Here is a 27,535-nt window from a genome sequence, read left to right on the forward strand (position 1 = left end):
GATAGGCCCCTAGATCCCACAACTGGAGCATGCTATGCATGATAATGTGTTTTATACACTGGTAGATATCCCAACTGCATCAATCAAACTGGGACTAAGCTGTAATCCTATTTATTTAATCCTGTTATATAGCTCCTAGAGGTATGCGATGACTAATTTATACATATCTTGATATTTCCTTTGAACTTATCTCGATTATCTAACATATCTCGATAAATGAAACATTTCAAAAACTGCTAATATTGTAACCAGTAAAGTGAGCAAATTGCAATTTGAAGACTATTAATTTAAAAAGTGAAAAATGTTAGTCTTAACACTGTTCCCAAGTGGTAGGAGAGTTGGAGCCCCCAGGAGGTGCCTACTCCATCAGTTATACAAATAATTTACAGAAGTTTACTATTATCTAGATTAATAAACCTATCATCCTTATCTCGATAAGTCTTATGATACCTCGATAATCGAATATATCTAGATAATCGCACACCTCTAATAGCTCCCTACCCCCTCCCTCTCCACTTATAACTATGTGGGGTAATCGCTAACTTGGCCTTGGCTTTGCATACAGTATATATGAACCATCAGGTCTCTTCACTATGTTTAGGTGCATGGATCCCCATTTAATTTTTAAATCAACAGAAAGAACCATGGTAATAATGTTAATAGTTTAAACAGCAGATTGTTCTTCAGTTGAATAAATTTCAAGTTCACTTGATGGTGTTTCACCTATGAAGTTAAAAATGCCAGAATAAACATTAGCCAACTACAGTAGCTTACTTTTTGTTGAAATAGTAAATTTCACATGACTTGAATGGTCTTCATCTGAAATTTTGATGGTGCTTTGACAATGATTAAGGTGGGCCTCATTTCTGCTACCTGTAGAATAATAGTATCAGAAACGTTATCAAGTCTTTTGTTATACAAGGGTCAAAGTTGAGGAGGCAAACTTTGGCGATGAAAGTTACAGGCAGAGTACAGAACATGTGTAAAACATACATGGATGCCATTCTGGAGGGTCTGGAGGCATGATTCACCACTTTTCTAATTTTAGGAGATTTGCATGAGATGGTGTTTTAGATTAAGTTAGCTATTAATTAAGTAGCAACAGTTTAAAAAGATATTTTATATCTGTTACATCAAAGTAGTTGATTAAAATTTTTTACTGAAAAGTGCAGACTGACAAAAGTGGAGAGACACCTCCTTGTTCATAGGAAATAATTTTGCAGACTGACATTATTAATGGTAGGAAGTCAAATTTACTTGTGGAAAGATAAATATTATGTGCTTGTTATGTAAGGTGCAAGCTGGCTTACTTAAAGTCGTAAAGTTCAGCTTAATTGAATCTGCACAATTATATTATGTGGAAAAAATTCCATAAGAAATGTTACTTCTTTTGAAGTGCAGAAAATTTCAAGTACAAGGGAAGTGTATTGCTACAATGTACTGTAGTATAGCTACATACACAGAGAAGTGTTAAACTGTATTGTATACCTAAATATTTTACTAGGATATCATATGACAATTTTATGGAGGCAAGCATCAAGCCAAGTATTTAACAACTATAATATCATATTCATAGTGTAACTAAATCCTCAGTTGGCTACCTTGCAATGCCACTAAAAGAACAGGTCTTTCTTTGCTGTATGGACCTACCATCTTACAGCTGTGGAAATTCCCAAACATGTATTCATGCAGCAACACTAATATTAAAATAATACTGCTGATGCCTACATGAAATTTATTTTTCTTGAACCTCACCGGAGTGAAATATCCACCATGTTATTGAATCGACATCATTTAAAATGTTTCAAATTAATTTGGGCAATCATCTAAATTAATCTAATAGTATGGGTAACATAGAATAAGGATTTGTGTACACATAAATCTGCAGCTCAGAAATACAGATACAGTACAGTAGCTTGTTTTCTATGCTGATAAAGCAATAGTAATACAACATTTGTGTTTGCATCAATTGGCATTAAACTTACTCTGATTATTAGAAATCAGTATGGATCGAGAGATGCTGGCTTTGGTGGATTGAGAAGTTAACTAAAGGAAGTATAAATTATTATGCGACACAATCATGATTATTAATTTTCTTAAAAACTTGCATGCATAATTGATATCCATTCAAACAATGCATTTATTCTGTAATGTTATATATATATATATATATATATATATATATATATACTAACTTACAGTATACTTACTGTATGCTGAAATAAATGTTACACTGACCTTTATAGTAGAACTTCTAGCAGCATTCTTTGTTTGTATCCCAAAGTAGGTTTTGATGACTTCTCTTAACTGTGTAGGGTACAGTAAATACAGTATCATGCTGAAAACACTGTATCTGAAAAAAATATTGGTTGACAAGGCACACTTGCATGATTGGGTAAAAATTGTTTTTGATTTTTTATAACATATAATAGAATTGGTTCCATAGTCATAGATAGAATGTGCCGTTTACTGTGATTCCATGATTCTAGTAGTCAAACATTAGTGTTTGGGTCAGCTTTATCTTCATTACTATAGGATATTGCTAGACCATTGGCTATTCTTACATTTACAATGGCCTAAAATTCAGGGTGTTAGTAGCTAGCAGCACTAACACGGTGGATACTACTCTAACAAATTACAAAATGTGGTGAGTTAGAGCTCAGAATTCTCAAAAACTTTTTTGTTATCTTTTTCCATGAATGCCTCATCCAAACAAAGTTAGCCCTGGTGTGTCTATTGGAGCTAAGGGTAGTGTGACTGTTCTATTAGAATTTCTGATTGTTTTATTAGAGTATGCCATATCTTAATCCTTTGCAGTTTAATTGATTCAAATTCTGTGGCCTTATTTGTGCAATGGCACATGACTACACCGCTAACAGATAATGCTATGATTAAATAATTATATAACGCTGTAGTCTTCAGTCATGGGCATGTAATGTATAGTATCAATGGAATATCACTGCATGTACAAATGCTCATGTAGATATGTACATTTTACACTGATCATCTTTTTACTGCATCCTATAGACACATTCTATACAAGTACATATATATGCCTGTGGTCTTGTATTATATAAAAAATACATACCTGTTTATTTCTCAGAATATAGAATATAAAAATGAACATTCCCTGTAGAAAAGTAAAATTAAAATTATAGTGGATGTACACCAGCAGACAACATAATGTAAGTGCCTACAAGGTAATGTAATAGTTTCTGTATATACCTGAAATGAATTTAAGATTGTGAATATCCAAGCAAATGCTGTGTAATCTTTGTTCACTGATATCATCCCAATTATCCATGTGGATCCCAGAATTGGTAAAAGAACAACAGCAGCCCAAACAAGCTTTCTGAGGGAACAACAGAAAATTGCAACAGTCCAATGATCTATTTATATGTAGCATAGCTCAAGTTTGTGTGTACTGTATTCACACTATATACAGTGAGTGTACTATATTGCTTAGACAGGCAGATTAATGCATATAGATGTCTCACCAGGGAATGGCTTTTTGGCCTTTATACAGGCGGCTGCTAAAACAGGTTCCAGTTTTGGCAAGTGCCTATATAGGATTTCTCTTGCATTCAACCAGTATTTAAACAACATGACTTCTTGTGTTCCTTAAGGGCCGGGGTTGTTTACTAGGGACTACAGTATATAGCCATAAGTTTATAGAAAGAGTTCATAATATAATATTATACAGTAGTACCCTTACTTACTAGTATTATGAACTCTTGATAATATGTAGCACTTATAGCCACAATTACTGTATGTTTAACTACCTAGAAATAGATTACAATCTACAAAATTAATCCACCATCCTGTAAAATGCAATGATTTCTCCTATGGTCATGACTAAACACAGAATATGCTTAGCATGAATATATCTGACATGAATAGTTGGACTATATACAGTACAACTCTCGGAAACTGGTACTTACATATTTACTAATGTGTAATTTGTCATAGGACAACATAAAATGCTTGCTGGACTGATGCAATTTTCAGATACACGTATTCTTATTATTCTGCTAATCTACTACAGTAATAAGCTGAGGCATTCATATCAGATAATTAACTTAAGCTTCTACTGTCCCATCAACAATGTGTGGTACACGTCTATGTACAGTAGGAACATGCATAGTCACTCATCAGGATAACTGCTCTACAGGCTACATAGCATGTATTGTAAGTCATGAACACAGATAATGTAACCAGTACATCGTGGTCATATAAGGTTACTCACTTTCCCACTTCAAATTTGGTCATTTGGTGATTCTCCATCTTTTTCCTTGTGGTCTTACAGATGGTGTATATGGCCAACACAAGGATGGTAGTGTTACACTAATACAATGGAGATGAACATGTTAAGTAAATAATTATATTGATAGGTGTACACAGTAACATACCATAATGATGGCTATCACTGGTGCAATAAATGCCCACATGATGCCCCTCTCTGATGGCAGCCAACAACTACAGGTTAAAATTTATTTACAACTTAATGTTTAGCTATGTATACCAGAAACAATAAAAGTTTGGCAGGTAATCAAAAAGTAAAGTAGTTTAACAAATAAAAAGTTTGAATAATTTACTATATGTAGCCAATATTGAACAATGTCTAATCAGTGAATAAATTTCCTTCAGTTCCTGACTTAGTCTCAGTTTCCAAGCTTTTGTTGTTTATGACATGCACAAATGTAATACCACATACTTACATGCATAGAAACTATTATACTGATACAATTGTTCTTATTATAGCCAGTCAAGTTCCATTACGGTTGGTGAAAGAAGCTTATGCAGTTGTTAAGTATTAATTTTGGTCACATATGTAGTACAGTATTTACATCACAGGGACATTTTATTGTTAAGTGTATTCTACAGTGGTGTAATTTAACATAATATTATAATACTCAAACTTTAGATGGTAGCGGAGAGAGATGTCAATGTAAGGGGGTTTGACCATAATAACTATATGTTATATAGAATGCCTAACAACCGGAAGTCTGGGGAGTATAGTCTCCCCTCCCCAACTAAAACATTAACTTATCTAGCCAAAACTATTTAAGAATAGAGTTCATTAGGACATTTGCAGTCAATAAAAGCTATTTTGGAAATGTTAATACATACATCACTGTAGCTCTACAGCATTCACAGTTTAAACAGTACAAAACAGGCCTTAGACATGTGAAGAAATGTTACAATGGGATCTCAATTTCAGTGATAAATGGTAATGTGTAAGTGATTTTATCCCAGGTATATTGGCAAAAAAAGTATTTGCAGTGTTAGGAATAAACTGTTTATGAAACAGTTTGACTGCTCTATTAGAACATTCAAACTTTTATTAGAGTATAATATTATTGCTTTTTTTGTTTCTACCCCCACTCTTAGAAACTAGTGTTGCTTTCAATTTGAGGGTGCCCATTAGCTGACTGAGGAAGAAGCTTCAGCCCTCAAGTCCCCCATGTTCTGCTGCCCAAGTCTTCAGAGAATATGGCATTTAAATATTTTAATTAGTATAACCACGCTTTCATAATGATTCATCAAATTGTTTACAGTCATGTATATTAACATACATATCATCATCATCACCATAGTGATCATATGATAGTCCAGCTGTAACTGCTACTATTGGTATTGGTAGACCTGTAAATAATCATATGAACGTACATTTAAAATAGGTACAATCTGTAAATCATTGCATATCCCATGTATGGATATTGTGTCTGTGTGTGTGTGTGTCTGTAGTCTGTGTGTGTGTGCATGCATGTGTGTATAATTCTGTGGTTGGGCGCTAGTCATTTGCCTGATATATACACTAAGTACAAGGACTACAGTGCAAGTGTATATACTCTAGCTATATCAGGCCACGGGACTCAACTGCAGACATGCTTTGTGAATGTATTTCTATTGAGCCATGTGAATATAGATGTCACTAAGGCCGAAAGTAACTGTATCAACACAAGCATGCAGAAAATGTTGATTGTGATACCCAATTAAGTTCAGAAATCCAAAATGCAAGCATGCAAGCTCATACTGTAGTTTTAGGTGTGCCTAGTACTTATTTTACTAGTCATGAAATAAACTAAATGATTATGTTTACAATGTTAATGGAATGCCATGTGCTATATGTGACATCACACCAAGTGTCATTATCAATCAAACAACAATATGAATTAACCTGGCTGTTACATTCTTTATTCAATAAAACACAAAATACAGTACATTCTTTACCAAGTCAACTCAAAACTAAAACCCACAATGAATAGAATGTCTGCATTCTATAACTTGCATTGTAAAGCCACTTAATTGAGTAATAAGTGCTAAAAAGTTCATAGGAATAGTTTAATGGTGTCAAAAGTTATGAGCCATGAAAGCGTGAAAAAATTAGATAAATTTTATGTGCCCACATGCCCTATTTTCACAGGCCCAGTCACATATTGTAGCAGAGGAGATAATAGTTTCATCGAAGATCTTTGCTGATGTCTGGAAATCCCTGCATTGCATTAATGAGAAATGGAGGTAGACTAAGTATATTGCATATCAAATATATACTCTCTCCTAGGAGTACTGTACCTTCAATATACTACCCCCATTTGTCGTTAATGCATTCCAGAGCACTGATGGAAGTGCTATATAGCCTCTTTAAAGTGAGGTGAAAAAGTGGCATGTACGCATGTATGTAATAATTATAGACTCTAGTCAATAGATAAAATACATTACATTTGTGCAGCATACCCCATCCAAGAACAATATAAAATGGTAGTGTTTTGAAGAATCCATTGTAGAAAACTTTAACCAGCAGTATATAGATGATGATTGCTTCACACAACATCCAACAGAAAGCAGCAAGGAAGAGATAGTGGAGCAGCACTGTCACTGATATACATCCTGCCTAAATTAATAGATAGTTTATATAATGCAACTTTTCCATAATTTTGCACTTATTTCTTTAAATAATAATACTTCATTCATTGTATGTGCTTTAAAGTGAAACCTGTTTAAGCAGATCACTGTAAATAGTAAAATGAAAAGTCACCTGTCTAACTGGTCATTGTAAAAGAAACCCTACCTGTGTACAGACCACCTAAGGTCAGGAAATTGTGGTCCTGTGGTCAATGGAATAGACAGGACATTAATGTTTCACTCCATAAAGCCAGTGATAATGTCTACAAGAACTTACACTGTGTGTGTAGTTTCTTACCTTGCTGTCATTTGCAGTTTCTATTCCACTAACAAACACAACCAAACCCAACAACAAAGCAATTGATAAATTCAGATGGATCATGTTATGGGTTGCTTTGAAGACACTATTCCTACAAATCATATACATTTACCAATATCATAACAAACAGTAACACTGTACGTAAGCACACAGACTATACCTGAATAGTAATATGATGATTATGGTAGCCAACAGACAAATAATGGAAACACCACAACCAATGTAACTGACAATTGATAAAGCCCTTGCTTCTGATGATGATATTTTCTAATGAAAAAAGTATTGATATGCGCATTCAGCTATTTGTTATGATCCATCAACATTATATTTGCATATTAGGAGTTGGGGGTGGCGATGAAATAATTCACATGTTTTGGCACAATTAATGGAAACACAAGAATTTCATTTGTAGCATAATGATTTTCTTGACCACTGCTAGAAAGTATGATTGAGAAACTCTCATTACTTACCCTAAGTGTTACAAAAAAAATGTACTTAGGTGACTGCTCTATTAGAGTATTTTGATCATATCATACCTCATTTGTTTCTCAAATTATTATTAAAAAGTTCACATTGAATTTCCCACATATTGTATCACTCCCAGATATGCTTTTAGGAATGACAGTTGGTTCCTGAGCATAATTTTAGGAATATATAAATAGGGGGAAAGAATTACTAGAAAGCATAATAGGAAGTTCAGTTTAAAAGTACTAGAGGGCAAGGTAGCGTACTAAAGCCCGCTACATAGAGGGTTTTCATATCAAACACACATTACATAATATTGTTAAAACTGTCAGCCATGTTTGAGGGCAAAAGCTACAATAGTTCTCAGTGATTGAATGGAAAGTGTTTGCAACGTTAGTTGATCGTACAAAATATGATAGCCATTGTTAAAACCCCAAAGCATTAAAGCCCATTCATGACTAATGTACCAAATATTAACACTACATTAATTTTGTCTGTGATAAACCTAGTTTTCAATATTTGTTTCCAACCTTATCCTAGTGTCTGACAGATAGTCATTGTGGGAAGCATGAGGTGACGAAGCAAGACTATTAACCCCATGCATACTGTACAACTATTGAAACCTGCCCTTAAATATGGCTGAATAGCAACAGTTGAAAGTGCTTTTAGTAACACACACATTTTGCACACAAGCTCTCTATTCTACATTAGGTACATACACTAACAAACTTCATGTTATCACTCACACTAATAGTTCCACTGGAGTCCACCAGTACAGCAAAACTAGTGAGATGATTAGTAACACATGTTATGGTGGTAGAGTTTGTGTTTTCAAGATCCAAAATCACACCCTCTTCAGACCATCCTCCAGTTTGGTTACTGTATGCAGTGGACATGTTTTGTCATTACATACATGATGTACGTATGTATACACAGAACTGTACCAACAAGAGATGCACTTGATACATCACAGAATAATGAGTTTTTGCAAACTATCAAATTCCGACAAAGTAGTAATATCATCCATTATTAGGCTTCCTTAAAACATTTTCTTCTCTGACAAAACTATGGGTGGTTGACTATTAGAGATAGTGGTTAAGGTTTTTGGTAGCTGTTGCTGTTGCTGTGCAATCTACTTGGCAAGAATGCTGTGATTTAAAGTGGACTTATTAAAATTCAGCATGTGATCGACTGATGTGGTTTAAAACTCTGTGTAGTGTTGACATTGAGCCAGTTTTAGATGCTGCATGTTTGGTGGTCTAGGAGTATATACTTGTGTTAATAACTTTTTGACCCTAACCTTTCTGCTAGCTAGAGGTGTTAGGATGATAGTGAATTTAGTAATGCTCTACAAATATCAACTAGCATGTGCACAATATTATGTATATGCAATGCAACTATGTACACAACTGCAGCAATGCTGTACATACTGATTGTTAGTGTACACACATATCCAACATACCCCACGTCTAATGTGAAGTTCCAAAATACACATTTTGGCTGTCCATCAATAGGCTACAAATAACATACACAGCAGTATACTCTCAATGTTTGTATAACTACCGTATTTATGTATATACTTGGTTAAGTACGGTGGCATTTATTATTACTGTACCTTAGTTTCTGTGGTAACTATTCAAAATTGGCCACCACTCAATGCTCAAAAACAATGTTTATGCCTTTATTTTCAAAATTGATAATAGCACTATTCACTATTAAAGGTGCGGAATTTAAATATAATGCATACTGTACAGACATACATTGTATATACAAATGAGAACATGTGCACGCACTGAACAAATATACGTACATTGTCTAGTTTAAAAGTGAACTTAATATAACCATCTGGTGGTAGTGAAATAGGTTGTGATGAAATCTGACTGGAGATGACCTGATCCTCTAAAACTGTTTTGTTGCTACAAAATTAATACATATAGACTTCAATCAATGTTGCACAATACAAACTACATACTGTACATGTAGAGTATGGACTATGAAGTACAATATAGGGTCTCATTATAAGGCAAGAAATGTGTACCATTTAAAAAAAAATTAGTTAAAAGGACTTTCACACAAAGTCATTATGCTGGTGAATGGATACATCCTGTGAGTTTCACCTTGAAGTTATTAATAATAAACATTCTTCAAAGAGATATGCTGGTAAATTGTTTTGCGTAATTCATTGCAGTACACGTTGAGAAATCTTAACAAACAGGAAGAATGGCGCTTGAATAGTTTTGATTTATGTCCATTAATTTATGCATGCATGTGTATGTAATACAATTTCTTACATTAGTGATCTGGCAGGTAAAACACTTGCAAGATTTCCAGCAACATAATTTACAACTGGCACTTGAATTCCTGTACATGAATATGTTACAGTAGTATGCAACTATACAGTACTAAATACATATACAGTAAAGGCATTTAAACTTTACTAGCTGTATGTAATAGATAAGCAGGTTAATGCAAGCAAGCATATTATCATGTATGTATATGTGAGACCATGCTTGTCCATAGAAATTATTCTGACTGGAAAACTGAGCTCACAATTTGTAATAAATTATATTTGCGTAAGCCATTATTGACTGATTACTTTGCACTGCCAATACTGTGTGTGTGACAGGTAATTTTCTACCTAAACCTTTGCACTCAGAATCTTAAATTTTATTTGTGCATCATTGTCAATAACAGCACTCAGTATGACTAAGATAAAGATATACGATTTATTGTCAGACTTGTTGCATTACTCCATTATTGACCAAGAGATCCAAAACTTTATTTGTGGTGTGCTTATTACTATCTCATTTAACTTTGTAATCCCTCATACATTAGTTTATATCAGTGGTACAGTGGTTAAGAATGCTGCTCTTCAGGCTGGAGGTCCATGGTTCGAGTGCCCATTGTGACAATTTTTTTTCGTTTCTTGGTTTACAACTGTTAGATTATGTGCAAGTTTGCATATTAAACTCCAGAAAACTGTATACAAAACTACACTAATGATTCTGCAGCTATTATCATAGCTATCAAATGAATGTGCAATGGTTACATTACTGATACAATAGTAACAGTACAACGTACACATTCATTGGTTTATCAAAAACTTAATGCATTAATGAAATACAATTACGATCTCTACTTACATTGTAATTACAGTATAATTGTACTATTTATTACAATATTTTAGGAGTCTTAGGTCAGACAATGCATGCATGTATTCTCACCTTCAGTATCCATCTGGTGCTTTATTGAAGTATACGGTATATAAACCTGAGATTTTTCCACATTGAATTCTATTCCACCAGATGACTCCAAGTCAGGTAATTCAAAACTGATATCTAAATACAAGGATTTTATAAATCAGACAAGCTATATACAGCAACAGCATAATAGGTCACTAGTCTAAACTGACTATATAATGACCCCAAATTACATGTATCATTAGGGTACAACGTAGCCTGCCTAATGCAGCCCAAAGTTGACTGGAATATACATGTTTCACCGTACAACATACTGTACATGTAGTGGACCATTATAGCTCAGATTACAGTATCTAGATCTCCTTACTGAAATTGTGATGACTAAATTTGAAGTTTTGTGATGACTGTTGATGCAAGCTGAAGCTGTTTATCAGTAATGATCTAAACACACTGGCAAAGTTGTCGATGTTTTCAAGGAGCAATTCTGCTTCATTATCTTCTTCCTGTAAATAGAACAAATTTTGTAAACAGATCCACAAAGAGGTCTTGTAACCTTTGATACAATATAATACAGTCTTAAATGATATGATACTGGTCAGTCTTATATGATACAGGCTTGTAATAATTGCATGTTCACCAGCTGTACCTGGCAACCCATAACTCGACTTTTGAATAAAGTACCAGCTTAAAATCTGATCACATACAGCAATGCTCTTAGCATACCACACTATTAAGAGGGTGTAATTTGAAGGTGATAGGTTAAAAACATGAGGAGTTATGATTCGTCAAACTTGGAAATTATAGCTAAACCCCTTTTTACATCCTACAGACCCATTCACATTTTTGTTTGAATTACAGTAAATATTAATAATTGTTGTACATACTGTAATTAATTACTACATTGTATACACCCTGTAGTTATAGCTGTATTCATTAGCATTAGCATCATTATAGCCATGAAGACCACTCCCTACAATAGATATACAAACTAAGCAGTACTGGCATGCAATAATACTATTAGGATGATTCACATACCTCATGATCATCTGTGCTGTTATGATAGCTATAAAATTCATCATACGAAACTCTATTTGAAGCATTTAAAAGATTGCTGATCACAGATGATAAATCCTGCATGAAGATAGAGCATGTTTAATTTTGCAGAAAATTGTTAGCCTTTGTTGAGGTGTGACAAGAGACTAATTGTTACTGAGTATATGAAGTATTTCTGTGGCTGTAGATTTGGATGTATAGAGTGAGCTGAACAAAACATTGGTGTAATAACAATAGTACTGTGTAAAGTTTACAAAGTATTAATACAATGGTGCATGTATGCTGATGACTAGGTATGCATGGATAACAAGTGAAAGTTGAAATGTAAACTCAATACACATACACACGTAGACATACTGCATTGTATTACTTAATACATTGTATTATTGTGTACCTCCACAACACTGTGATAATCATAGTCTTCATTGTATCCCTCAACACTAGAAATAAGTAAACATCTACTGTACACATGTACATATAAAATATTATATATATACAATAGCTGTAGCACATAATAGTCAAATTCACAATCTGCAGCTGGCACACAGCAGTGCATGTACTAATGCAAGTAGTTGAAAATTTTGTAGAACAAAATGTTGTCTTCAGGTAGTTTGCGATGAGCATATAATTATGTACATACAAGCAAAATCAAGTAATGAATTATTATAACGTACATATGATGGTACTATAAACACACACACACATACACACATACACACATACATGATACATACATAATAGGAGTACGCAATGACACATACTATACATATTTGCAACCACATACCTTATGATGGTACGTAGAATATCATTAGCCACATTCAAATCGTTCGGTGTAATCGGATTAGAAGAGTTTGTGAGAGATCTTAGTTCCTTGCTGACTGATAAAGAATCAAGAAGGGTGTGAGATTGAGTCTGATCATAAACATCATAATCAACATCACCAAAATAAAAGTTTCTTAAATCTATAGTACTGCCAAGGAGTGTTGAAAATTCAATGGAATAACAATCCTGAATTCCTGATATGCTTCCCCAAGTGCTATCCTCCCTGCACTGTCTTGTAACTAAACCTATAAAGTGTGTATAGTAGCAATCAACTGAATCATTAGAAATTGGTAACTTGTTCCACAAATTTATCAATCTTGGAAAGAGGTTAAATTTGTAAGAATCAGCAGTGAAGTGGGATAGATTAAGCTTATGTTCATTTCCTCGTGTACCTGTTACTATTGGGGTAAGGAAAGTTCCAACTTTGATGGCATGGTATATTATTTCAGTGTGGATCTTTATGATGCAGTGCCCACACCTACATGGCACAGCCTCCTATGAGTACTAGTCCTGCCCCAGGAGGATTTTCCTGCACTGACTCCTAGCGCCTGAGCAGTGCACAGGTGTCCCAGTGCTGGTCAACTGGGTATGTGCAATTGTGATAGCCTGTCAGCTGAGAAGGCTAAGCTTCACTTTATTCTGGATTTTGCATGTTTGTGTGCATGTGTGTGCGTGTCCTATTGCGGGTTACTAGTCCTGCCCCAGGAAGATTTGTCTGCACAAGATTCGTCCCAGTGCTGGTTCACTGGGTGGCAATGGCTGTGATTTGCATGGTTGCTAGGCCTTGCTACTTTGCTTTTCATGTGTAATGTGTGTAGTGTATGTGAGTGTGTAGAGTGTGTGTGTGAGTGTGTGTGTGTGTGTGTTTGTGTGTGTGTGTAGTGTGTGTGTGTGTGTAGAGTGTCATGTATGTAGTGTATGCACGTGCATAGGAAGTGTATGTACATACATGCACGTACCAATGATTTACCTACAAAGGCAAGTTGCAAATAAAAGAATTGTATTGTTGATTGTACACTAACTGAATTTGAACACATTTTCCGACTATATTTAATGAACAGTAATTATTAATCGTAAGATATTGTATTTATACTCAATTCTTTTTGTGGGTTTTACAATTATAATTATACATAAGGTGCTCACCAACTAAATCAACTCCATTACATTTTTGTGTAGCCACAGAACCAGCTGCTGTTTGGGGCCACAATATAAACCACCTGTGATCAACCTCTGATGGACATCCAGTGAAATTGTTTCGTACTACTAAACAAGTGAAATACAAAAAAAAAACAACTAGTGATCAAATAAATCAATGAACATAATCATGTACACACAGTCTACCTGTACATTCAGACCATAAGTATAGATAAAAATGATGATTATGTACATATTTTTGGCATAGAAAGTTTATTATTAACCTGTTACATTAATATCAAAACCAGGAATGGGTCCTCCTGGGTTGCATTGGTCATACTTCCCACAAGCAAAACAGTCTTGCTGACCATCAGCTGTTACACTATACACATTTGGACAAATATCCTACAAAGATTAATTGTTAGGTAAATTTAAAAGCATACAGTACACAACCATGCAGCTATTCTGTACTGTATTTTACCTGTGCACAGCTCTCATCTCTACAATCAAGCTGGACATCTGGGAACCCATCGCTATCAGAATCTAGTCCACATCTTCTTCCATTACCAGCATAGATTGGATGGTTACACTAGCCAAGAAAATTTAACAAGTTAGCAGTTATGCTGAAAGAGAATTACCTCACCTGATAGCCCCTATCTGTCTTAACGCAGGGTGACACACCAGGGCCAACACATATTTGCTTCACTGATGTAGGTATAGCATTTCTACCACAACTGCACTGGTCTGAAATGAAGCAAAATAGTTGGTAAAACACAGTGACCATCAAGTTACATACAATCAGGAATAAACTGTGTGACTGTTGTAGCATTGTCTATTGTGAGTTGATTAAGTGAAAGAGGACCTGGGTCAACTTCATCACCTGAACTTTCATATTCATCTGGTCTACATAAACATGACGTACATAAACACTGTCTAGGCACTATTTTTACCTGTAAACAGAGGAGATCACTGCTATGGATACTGTTTCCTTTGTTGCATCATTTGGCAATGTGACAGTATAGTAATCTATCAGTTCATAGTTTAGAGTGCCAATGAAACGAAATACCTGTGAATGACAAAACAGTGTCACATGCTATGTAGGAGTTTAGCAATAGAACCACTTTAAAAACATTGCTATCACTTTCATATTCCACAACTCTATATTTAGGCTCACTCATCAATAACTAAAGCGCTAAAATTTCAGCTATGAAACTAATTATTAGTGAGCTGATTTCCTCTCAGATGTACAATATTCCCAAATTTCTGGTTTCAAGATGTATATGACTGACCAATTACAAACACATGCAGTGTTACTGTACAGTAATTGTGGCACTACTTTACAGAGCACTATTATTTTGAATTGTAGACATGCTGTATGTATTATATGCACTGATATGCCCAGTTTTTTACAAGCTAGTTTACAAACACACCTCATCTCTAAATCCATCAATATCAGATTCACTGTTAGATAATACCTGCCTTTGTGCCACGATTATTGGATTGGAGTAGAAATGCATTGTGCAACTAGAAAAATCTACATCTTCCCATTGTCCTCTATTATTGCATACTCTTGAAATAAACACTGCCGAACGAAAATTTTCATGCAGGTATGAGCACCTCTGAAGTGATGTACTTCCAACTCTTTGACCATCCCAGATTAATCCACCAGCAATGCTTGATGAACAACCAACTGCAAGCATTATTAAAAGTAAACTACAACATTTGTATTCAAATACAATATGGTGCAATATAGAGTAATTACATACATACATGTAGCTTATAAGTACAAACCTGTCTGTACAGTAAGGACAATGGTAGCCTTTAAGTTAACATCAGTCCCAACAATGTGACAGCTGTATTCACCACTATGCTCAACTTTGGCATTAAGAATAATTAATGAATGGTTCAAACCAACTGGTTTAAATTTTATCAAGTTCTCTCTTTCATCTACCAGATTCACTCCATTAAATGTCCATCTCAGCACATTTGTGAGACTTGTAATACACCTCAGGTCTACTTTCTGGCCTTCTAATGCTATAACATTTCGAGCCACTGCTCGTACATTTGATGACTGTGTTGAACCTATATAGGTCAAGTGTACATTATTGTGTATGTATAGATTTCAGAATCTCTACTAGTACTGTACTTGCATGCAAAACCACAATAGTACTTGATTAATGATCCTTGAAAAACTATGCACAATATAATAATGTATATAGCTGAAAGTTTTAATATAGTATAATCATGCTTAAATGTACATACCTGAATTAACTCCACAAAACAGGATCCAAACAAAGCAGAGAATACTAACAGCAGTCATGAGTGACCTTTACATACACTGGATAACAACTACTTAAGTACTAGTGGTCTAACCGTATATATAGTATAGCTCAGCTTCCTACACTCCACTCCTACATTACAACATAGAAACTGGTTTATTTTTCACTAGTTATCTGAACTTTGTATCATTAGCTATGATAAAAAGAATGTGTAGGTTTTAAAACTGACAACAAAATTCATGGCATCCTTTTACAAACTGCATATAGCTGCATGACATTGTACTTTCTGTGACTATATGTTGCTAATAGCTATACTGTACATACTTATATGTACATGACATAAAATACCAGCCTCATAAAATACCTGAATCAAGAGATGTCTCAGTAGTCAGAGTGGCCAAAAATGCTTCCGAAAAGTTGCTACAGAATTTTCATTTCATATTTAAAATAATTGTCTATAGACTGACTGTTGCTAAATGTCTGGCTACTTAATGTATGGGATTAATTGAAATTGCCTACACCTACAAATACACTAATGGACATTTAATCCCTAATTCAGCCATGGCTATAGAATGATGTAGGAGTTTAATGTTCACTAGCATATCTGCAGGTGTAGACAACCTCCCTTGTTCACTGCTTTTATTTCTAGTACTCTTAATTGAAATTAAAATTCCTTGTATGTACTTGTACTGTAGCTATTAACTTATTTGATAGAACAGCATCATGATTAGTAGTTACAGCTATTGCTATATAAGGGTGCATACATTATACAGTACATATTAATATACAAGTAGATCACCACACCCTAGTACAGACTTAATGAGTAATGTAGATATTTCACCGTGACATTATAGAAGTGCTTGGAAACATAAGTTATGATAATTATGATGAAAGTTAATCACTGTAACAATGTTTTAGTGCACACTTGGTTTCTGGGACTATAATACTGTAAAGTAGCATGTCAATTTGGTGCCGTATTAGGACACTGTAATGGTGTTGATATTAAACTAAATTAATTTTTGTTACAGTAATTCTGTTCATAGGGAATATTCAGGAAGGTGAGAACTACTATTTCAAGAAGTGGATTCCCTGTTGTGTGATTAGAAGTAAGTCTTTTCTTTTGATTGTAGATGTTCTCAATAATGTCACTATAATACAATTATTGAATTCACCTTCTAGAGTTCCTATGGATACATAATGAAATTGACAAAGAGAAGATGTCCTGACCACCTGGCAGACTCCTGTAAGTATTCAAATGTTAATCGGATAGCTGCCGGTTAGAGGCTTCCCAGGTCCAGTCTTCTCCTTTCTCCACCTTTTCAAACGCACTTTATGCAGCAACTTTAAACAGGCTGTAGGACCAGGTGTCCTACAGACCTTCAGCACTTGTGCTGTAAAGCCTTAATAAATAAAAGAAAATCAAATGGATGGTATTGTGTTATATTCATTGTAAGATTTACAAATAAGAATACTCCGTAATGGTTTTGGAGGAGTGCACTCTATCTGAAATACTGTAACAGTTGAAGACATACAATAGGTGTGGTTCTAACAGTATGCTACTTATCCAGGGCTAAAGTTCTACAGCTCATCCAATATTGCAGTTCAAAATTGTTCCTTCATAGCTCAGCAGGGCAAGCTGTTTTATTGTCAAAAGCACCAGGAAATGTTTACATCAATACTGTAACTCTAAATTTGTATAATTATTATGCACAGCACTCTACTACTCTACTCTGTATATCTGATGGTACATGTATTATGATACTAGTAATTGACAATAATATTGCCATTTCTCTTTTTCCAAAAAGTGCAGTATACATTGCTATTTCAACAAACAAACTGCGTGGTCATTTTAGTTTGCTTTCACAGGCAATTAACATAGCACATCACAATCTCATATCTGCATCTTAAAGGTGCGATGTATGGTTTAAAAAAATATTGTTTAAACATGTTGTGGAAGAATATTTGGTAGCCACTCAGTTGTTACCTTCAATCGCATGTGCATGGACTATTCTTTGAGCTATTCTAGTATACTAGCTAATGAAAACTCCATAGTGGTATAATTATAAATTACTTGCAGAAATATGAGTAGACTCACCTCCTGCATCCATCATGCTTATGTACACAAATGAATTTATGCATGAGAAACATAACTATTGTCAGTCCTAGTGTCAAATGCAATGTACATGTTGTGTGTGTCACTAAGTAGTAGACATACTTAAGTTCTACGTATATATGTAGTGTAACGTTTCTTCCTGTGCACGCACCACTTGATCAAACTTCAATCTCATCTAACACTTCCATAAAGGAATCACGGTAATGGTTGTAAGTAGCTACATTATCAGTTTCCATGTTTCTGTGTTGTGAACTACAACAAATGAAATATGACAAATTACAGGGTAATATTGCAACTATTATCATAATCTGTTGTACATTTTTAAAAGGGACTCGAATGTTTGCTTCGTGAGAAAGTATAATCTGTAAAATTTTAAGTTACATGTACTTGTAACACAATGCTGCAAGTATATATAGCTACATACATGTAGCAGATGATTACTTTTAAGTTGACATTCTCTCAAAAGAACACATCGCTTTTATTGTATGATTTTACTAGTACTAAGCAGTAGCTTAATGGTTGGTTTACATGGTTTGTAGGATTTGGACTTTGATGGCTAAGTGGTTGCATAGATAATGCACAAATTGCATTTAGGTGGGTTATTAGTTGTAGTAATGGTGACAATGTAATGAATGTAAGCTGAATGGTGTATACACTCACATTTCACAAATAGTAGCATTCTTTCTCATATTATCATCCACAGTAATACCAATATCACTCACTGGAATTTCATCATTGAAACTGGTATTGACTGGTTTAGATCTAAAGTGTGCAGCAATCTTGGAAATAATTCCTTTATTTATTATCAATTCCATTGTAGCAAAAGTTATTATTGGTAGTATCAGAAATATTATGACAATTGCTAGCAAAACATCTGGATAGGCACTACCTACTAGTGGCAAAGCTGAAACCAAACTCATCAGCTGTAATATCATCCCATCAAATATGTTAAGAACATTACTTGCATATGGTCTAAATATTAAATGAATTAAGGCCAGTACTGTAGTTGAGCTAACCAGCAAAAATGAGATTGTGTTATTGTTAGTTGGGTTAGCAATCACTATCAAAATGATCACCAGTCGACAGATCATATAATATGCTGCAAACCAACGGTACTTGTTTTTGTAAGATCCTTGAAACTGATCTAGTAATGGCTTTAATCTTGTAAAGTTAACCTTGCTATTAAGGAATGGTTCGAGTAGCAGTAGAAGTGGTAGACCAATCACAATCACTATTGTAGATAACACTGCTACAATAACATATGGTAGATGACGACCATGAAAATACTCTATGTCAGGTGACAGGTAAGTGTAAACCTTATCAACATTATCAAATGTCAATGATCTTAATAGCAGTAATGATGTTGTTGCCACAGAAGTGTATGATAATAGTAGAAGGTAACATATAACATGGATAATTCCTCTACTAACAAATGCTGAAAACCTGTAAGACATTCTTGCTGCTTGGCAAATGATTGCAACAACAATTGTGATAGCTAGTGGGTGTACATAATGAATAAACTGTTGGTCATTTCCATTCATGTTTTGTACCAAACAAAGTTGTCCTAGAAATCTTGGAGTAACCTTAACGACACTGGAGATAATACTAATTGTGGTAAACAAATTTTCCTGCAAAAATAAAGTTTGGCCCAGTAAAACATCCAACATACTGTAATAGTATGTAATAGCATACAAATAGCCAATCCCAACATGATAGTATGTCATAATAAACACTAGTATAACTATGACTATCCAGTATATCATTGATAGTGTGACTACCAGTACTGTTTGTCCTACTGTACATTTATTAATGCTGACACATTCAACAGAATCAAATGACAGAGTGTAGCCTCCCTCACAACTACCACAAGCAAGTCCAGATCTGTATGAACTACACTGATTTGATCTCACTGGTGAAAGGTGGTAGTATCCATTAGTGGTCTCACAACAGGTAAAGTTGCAATAATTATTTGGACAAACTGAAACTGTTGACTTGTTATTAACTAAACCAAACCAATAACCTCTTTTGATTACAGATGTGCTACCGGAACAAGACACAGTATCACTAGCATTGTAACATACACATCTTTGTGTTGCATAGTCATGGTGAAAACCTGGGTGACAAGATGATAATTCAGTTATCAGTGTAACAGCAATATCAGATTCTGTATTAGAATATGATGTAATTGTTATTGAAAAGTTGGTTGTGTTAGAGACCTCATTTCCAATTATGCTTGTTCCTTCAAAATGCTTGCAGGCAATAGACACAAATTTTGGTCCATCCATACTGTAATCATCATTCCCTCCACTAACTAAGAAGTCAACTCCTCCAGCTTGTTGGTCATAGAATCCCACAACACAGGCACTGACCTTAATGTCTTGACCAAGCATTACATTTTTCAGTATATATGTTTTACATGTTCTCTTGTCATTATCAATGCATGTAGCTGGGTCATACAAAGCAAGTTTGCGAGGAGGATTGTTGTGAGTAACTTGTAAACCCATAACGCTGTTGTTTAAACAAGTTTCGTTACATGATAATTCTACATGTATGTAAACATCAGTGCCTATCAGAGAAGTGTTATTGTGAAAATCAATGTCTGAACTATTGGATAATATTTTAGTGTAGGAGCTCTCAATTAGTTCTCCATATATTGCTCCACCATGGAAAGTGGCATTGTTAAGGAGAAAAGTAACATCGCTACCATTTTGAAATGTTATATTGAAAGTTTTACTAAGATGCATCGCTCCACCACTCCTTGTCGCTGTGTTATTAATAAACATCACAAATGAATTCTTTCCAAATGTCATGTTGGATTGCTGCAGAAAAATACCTCCACCACTTTGTGCAGTGTTGTGTGTAAATGTTACAGAGATGTTACCTTCAAATTCAATATCAGAATAAGTATCACAATGTACAGCACCACCAGTCACTGCACTGTTATCGATAAGTGATACTGATGTGTTTCCAAGAACTGATACACCAGAATAGCTTGTGGAGTAGAGGCTTCCTCCATTAGTAGCCTCATTGACATTAAAAGTGACTATGGAGTGTCCATCAAATGATATATTACTGTGGTCTTCACTGTATACACTTCCTCCATTAGTGATGGCTATATTACCTGTAAATGTCACTCTAGTGTTTCCATTAAATGATGCAGTAGAAAAACTTGCACAGTACATAGCACCTCCAGTGTCAGCTTCATTATTTTGAAATGCCACCAGTGAATTATCATCAAATAAGGTGTCAGAATAACCTGTGGAGTACATCGCTCCTCCAAATTCAGCACTGTTATGTTTAAACAACACTTTGGAATTTCCATTAAATGACACATCGGAATCTTTGAAACAAGAAACACCTCCTCCAAGCTTAGCCCTATTACCAAGAAATGTCACTAGGGAATTTTCATTAAATGAAACAGTACAATGATTTTGATTATATCCAATACCTCCAATTTTAGTGGCATGATTACCTTTGCATTGCACAGTTGAGTTACCACTGAATGATATGGCAGAATAATCTATAAGAGCCATAACTCCACCAAATGCGGCACTGTTGCCAACAAATGTCACTAAGGAATTTCCATACAATAAAACCTTAGAGTTTGTTGCAATATATATACCTCCTCCACTCCGGGTAGCATGATTATCTGTGAATGTTGTTAAAGAGCTTCCATCAAATGATACATAAGAATAAATTTCAGCAAACAGAGCTCCTCCATATAAAGCAGTATTATTACGAAATGTTACCGTTGTGTTTATACCAAATGATATATTAGAATGAATCACACTATACAAACCTCCTGCATTTGTTGTCACACTGTTATCTATAAATTCCACTCTTGACCTTCCAATGAACAGTACACTTGTGTAAACTGCAGTGACCATGGCTCCCCCAAATTTAGCTCTATTGTTAAGATACTTGACAAATGAGTTTCCATCAAAGGATAAGCTACAATAGTTGTCAATGTATACACTTCCTCCACCGGCTACAGCTTGATTATTTTCAAATATCACGGTTGTGGTTCCGTCAAATAGTACTTCACAATATTGTATAGATCGAATTACACCTCCATGTACAGCAGTGTTACCTGTAAACAATACAGTTGAGTTTCCACTGAATGAAACATTTGAGTAAGTTGAACAAAATACTGCTCCTCCATATGTAGCATTGTTATCTTTAAAAGTCATTATTGCATCTCCATTAATGTAAACATTGGAATAACTGAGGGCTGACAGTCCTCCTCCGAACTCTGCAATACCATTATTGAGGGTGACTGTTGAGTTAGCATCAAATGATACACTGCAATGGTCTCCAATATATACACTTCCTCCACTCAAAGTGGCACGGTTACCATTGAACAGCACTGTGGAATTTTCATGAAATAATAGATGGGAAAAACTAAGTGAGATTATAGCTCCTCCATATTTAGCTGTGTTATTATGTAATACCACAAGTGAGTTTCCTCCAAATGAAATGTTACAGTGGTTTGTGACATATATGCCTCCTCCATGAAATGTGGCTTGGTTACCTTTGAATGTCACTCTTGAGTTTTTAGAAAGTACCATGTCTGAGAAATATGTGGAATACAGCCCTGCCCCATACTGAGCCTTGTTGTTTTCAAAGGTTAGAAAACAATTTGCATTGAATGATACTTGGGAATGATTTACAGAGTGTACAGCTCCTCCTAATGTGGCACTGTTATTAACAAATTTTATAACAGAAGTATCTTGACAATGGATTCTTGAATTGCTAAGAAAAATAGCTCCACCACCAGTTTTTGCTGAATTATTATTAAAGCTCACTCTGGATTCGATGAAAGCCACAACAGAGTGGTTGCTGAATATTCCACCTCCAGCATTTGCAAGATTATTTTCAAAAAGTACATCACCCATAATTTGCAGATTTTGATGTAAAAGATAAATGGGTATTCCTCGATTGCTAGAGAACACTGAATGTTGTAAAATGAATCGATTGTAAAGCTGGTTGTGTGAACTAGCAATGTAAACTACACTGTTAGCAGCCACATTGAAAGAGAAAGTACAGTTGCCAATTAAGAGTAGCCGATTTTCAGAAGGTGTATAATGTATGGCTGCCCCATGATCTGCAATTGCAGTGTTATGGGTAAACATGCAATTACTGATGTATATATCTCCTGACACTTTTGACAGTACAACAGCCTGTCCTGCTGAATTATGGAATGAACAACTTTGAACCACAACATTGGATGAGTTGTAAATCTTCACGCCTGGATAGGTAGACTCATTGTTACAACCACACTTCTCCCAGTTGATACCTTCAATGGTGATATTGTTACAAGAGCTAAATTGCAGTGCTCCAATGCCATTACAATTCACAGAAGAATTTTTGTGCCCACATATTGTGACATTTTTAAGACCTTCTAAATATACAACAGAAGACAGCACAACATCCCTTATTATGTGAACTATTACATTATCAGTGACATTATTCAATGCATCTAAAAGTGAAGTGAAAGATTGATTACCAATCGAACAAAGATGATCATCTGAATCACTTTCCTTGTTTCCAGTGCTTGTTGTAGCAAAGCCTCCCACAATGATTGTTAAGAAGAGGATCACCACAACTGCAGCAATCTTTAATTTCAACATGACTATTAGCACATGTCATAACTCAGTACTGAGTCAGAGTGACTGCATTGCTTTTATAGTCTCATAAACCACTGGAAGATTGACCACAAACCACAGGTATTTTTATTTATGATTTAAACTCACAATACCAAATTGAATTATTAATGTGATACTACTTAAGTGAGTTATAAGGTGTGGTGGGGTTGTACTTATGTGTATACTAGCCATTTTATAAACACTTTTCCACAATGGTATATGCATAAAAATGCAGCTCCTAGCACACAGGCTAAAACAGTGCCATATTTCTTGTACATTAAAATGATACATTTATAATTCTGTAATATTATGCATGTTAGCTATATATATGCAATGTAAAACATTGACAATATTATGAATATTTTATAGATTCTTGGATTTATCCATGCATGTTTGCAGGGGCCTCCCACAGGGGGGGGGGGGGGGGTTTCCCCGGGACCCAGCCTGAAAGGCGTCCCAGGAGGCCCCATCAAGGGCCCCTTGAATACCTGTTTAAAAGATCGATATACTCTAATAGAGCAGTCAGATCTAGATACTCTAATAGAGCAGTCACAGTATTCTTCAGAAGAGCAGTGTAGCAAGCTTATAAATAAGGAGATATGGTTGGTGAGGGGTAGTGTTGGGTAACAAGTAACGCGTTACGTAATATTATTACTTTTGTAGTAACGAAGTAATATAACGAAATATGCTGTAAAAACAGGTAATCTAACTCAAGTTACTTTTACTTGCAAATGTAACGGGTTACCTAAGTAATGAAGTTACCGTAACGAACCTAATATTACGTAGCTAATATTATTACTTTATGTAACGAAGTTACTAATCTCGTTAGTAATCCACTGATTAACGCCTATAGCCCTACGAAGTAACGAAGCCTACTGAATGAAGCTTATTCACCAGCTTCTTGCTTATAACCAAGATTTGCACATTGTCCAACAACGCAATCATGTCACGTGATAAAGTGGTAGTTTCACACGTGACAGCTTAAGGCTGTGGACAGTGACAAAGTAATACCTATATATTATATTATTATAGTTACTTTATTATATGGGTAATATGTAACTGTAACTAAATAGTTCAGTTGTAAATAATATGTAATATGAAACGAGTTACATTTACAAAGTAACTGTCCCAACACTGGTGAGGGGTAACTATTGTCATTGTCACATGTAATAACTTTTTTTTGGTCTTTGACTGGTGAAGTTGTAATTCAGAGTGGAAACCTCCTTGCCCCTGGGGCCCCACTTTAACTCTTTGCCCTGGGCCCCTTAATCTCTCTGGGTGGCCCTGCATGTTTGCATTAAAATGTGGCTATATAAAATTTTGTAAGCAAATATAAAGGCAGATGTATATATTTCTACACGCTTACAACGATTTGCTATATACAGTCTTTGCATCTTTACACAGTACACACATGCCAATTTGTTTATATACCTATTTCCACAAAACTCTTTAGAAACATTGTACCACAAACTGTGCAAGTTAAAGTTGTATGTACAAGTACAGTGTTTTTAATCGACACCATGTTCAGTGGATAGCATACTCACCAGACTCCATGCAGCGATTGATTCTAGGCATATTAGAAGAAGCCATTGTCCATGAGTTGGTGGGAAATAGTACCCTCCCTGGAAATTAATTCACTTAACAAGAAGACATCAGGCTGTACAGACAAACAGATCATTTTATGTGGTTTGCATGATGACAAAACACCTGTATAGTGTGTGACTTGTACAGCGCAAGCAAAGCATACAACACCCATCCAACAGACAGGTGTAAGTACATGTTTATACCTGTCCATTGTACAGATGTGTGGCCAACAATACATGCACTACACACCCCAGACAAGGTACATAATACACACTTCATCAAATCAGTATATGATTAGAGTGTGACAGTCTTATTATACAAAACCATATAAATGATTATACAAGTCAAACAGAAATTATCACTGTACATAAATAATAAAGCCATAGCGTTATGCCATAAAGCCATGATACAGTACATGTAGCATCAATTTTGGTATTAATGCACACAAATACACACACATCAGTACAGTGTGTATGTAATAGTTACAGTGTATATATGAACCCAAGGACAAAATAGCTATGTATCAGGCAGTATCAGTTTCTGTGGTATACTGTAAGTGTGGAGAACTATATTCAGGCATTGAATTGTTATGAACTATTTGAAGTTTCAATTTTGGATGATGATCATCACAAAGGCTTTATTGAGGATTTGAATCTATGTGTAATGACACAAGCATACAAATAGCTTTGATTGTGGATATGGCTTTACTGGTATGGTGACCAAATTTAGCACAGGGCATTGAAACTCCAGCTGATAACGAATGATGTTTAAATGCATCAGACTTCAATAGCCATGAATAAACTATAGTTGTGAATATGCTTATAAATCTAATGGTCCAATCCATACTATGTGCAAAGTCAAATTCAAAACAGAATATTACAGTACTTATCTCCTTCACTGAATACAAGACCATTTTCAAAGCTTTTACATTACTCAAGAAACTAAATATTACAACAGATATTGTATAGTGCCACTATGCTATAGAGGAGGGATAACAAAGAAATTTGCTAATGCCTGGATTGTACTAAGGAGATATAGAATAATTTAAAAATATACACCTGTGTGGTTGTACCTTAGAATTGAGCAAATTACTATCATGTCTCTTGTTACTTTGTGCCTTATGAATCCCAGTATATTAAGTTCATACCAGCTAGAGCAACGGTGTTGTTGTGTGCCACTACGTACTTGATTTATTGTGATCATATAGCTGCACAAGTGTGTATGCATATATGGTGAATCACAAGCCATACTATTGCTGACCACAGCATGCCATACACTGCCTATCATGAACCACGGTAGTGGTCCATAATAGAGATCGCCTATATGTTTTTGCCAAAATCCTAATAGAACACACACCTAAACACCACTTCAGAAAGCTCCCCAACCACAAAAGAAGCCTTAGAAGTTAATTTGGAAGAAGTTTAGGTCCACTGGAAAATATGAAGTCAAAAGGAATAGATAAAAATTTCTGAAATATGCCATTTTGTTCATCATCATCATCTTATTTTTTTTTTCAAATGCAGGGCTAGAGCCAAGTGTGAGTACTTTTTGGGGGATAAAAACTACATAACTTTCCTTCCTATGTCTTTCTTCATGTCCATGACCTATTTTTAAATGCATTCTCAAGCAAATTTGCTTCTTGTAGGTTCACTTTGCCATTGATCTTCTGACTTAGTTCCTGCAAGGGTAACCAATGTGTTATTATGTGTATCCAATCTATTTATGTTAACAAGTTAATTTGGAAACCTTATATCATTACCTATATTTACTCCTGGAGAAGTAGTGTTACTTACATGCTCACATCACTTAATTGGCCCTCTCTAGAATCACGATGTACATTTTGCAAACTAGTCATGTTTTATAAGATAATCAATTGTCAAATGGAAGTTCCATCTATCTCATTAACATCAATGTCATCAGTTACCAGAGGTCATTCACAACGTTTCAGAATCCCACAAGCAAGAATCAATTTGTACTTATTTTCCTTTTTACCATCCACTATTAAATTATGGAAC

General features: G+C 35.0%; 1 protein-coding gene across 1 annotated transcript; it reads right to left on the reverse strand.

Annotated features, from left to right (window-relative positions):
- Nucleotides 1-596: 596 nt before the first annotated feature.
- LOC136261456 (adhesion G protein-coupled receptor L3-like) lies at nt 597-16,395 on the reverse strand. The gene is made up of 31 exons (XM_066055466.1): nt 16,273-16,395; nt 16,162-16,226; nt 15,691-15,981; nt 15,330-15,589; nt 14,850-14,965; nt 14,696-14,802; nt 14,543-14,643; nt 14,381-14,488; nt 14,184-14,304; nt 13,909-14,028; nt 12,728-13,010; nt 12,338-12,383; nt 11,926-12,021; nt 11,258-11,393; nt 10,915-11,028; nt 9,982-10,051; nt 9,501-9,606; nt 9,153-9,205; nt 8,437-8,569; nt 7,386-7,492; nt 7,205-7,316; nt 6,739-6,895; nt 5,577-5,646; nt 4,410-4,476; nt 4,247-4,344; nt 3,226-3,352; nt 3,089-3,130; nt 2,239-2,307; nt 1,986-2,046; nt 775-873; nt 597-723 (listed from the first exon to the last, which is right to left on the reverse strand). The coding sequence occupies exons 2-31, from the start codon at nt 16,217-16,219 to the stop codon at nt 665-667; spliced, it is 3,387 nt and encodes a 1,128-aa protein (XP_065911538.1). The 5' UTR covers nt 16,220-16,226; nt 16,273-16,395; the 3' UTR covers nt 597-664.
- Nucleotides 16,396-27,535: the final 11,140 nt, after the last annotated feature.

Source organism: Dysidea avara, chromosome 1, assembly GCF_963678975.1.
Source record: "Dysidea avara chromosome 1, odDysAvar1.4, whole genome shotgun sequence".
NCBI lineage: Eukaryota > Metazoa > Porifera > Demospongiae > Dictyoceratida > Dysideidae > Dysidea > Dysidea avara.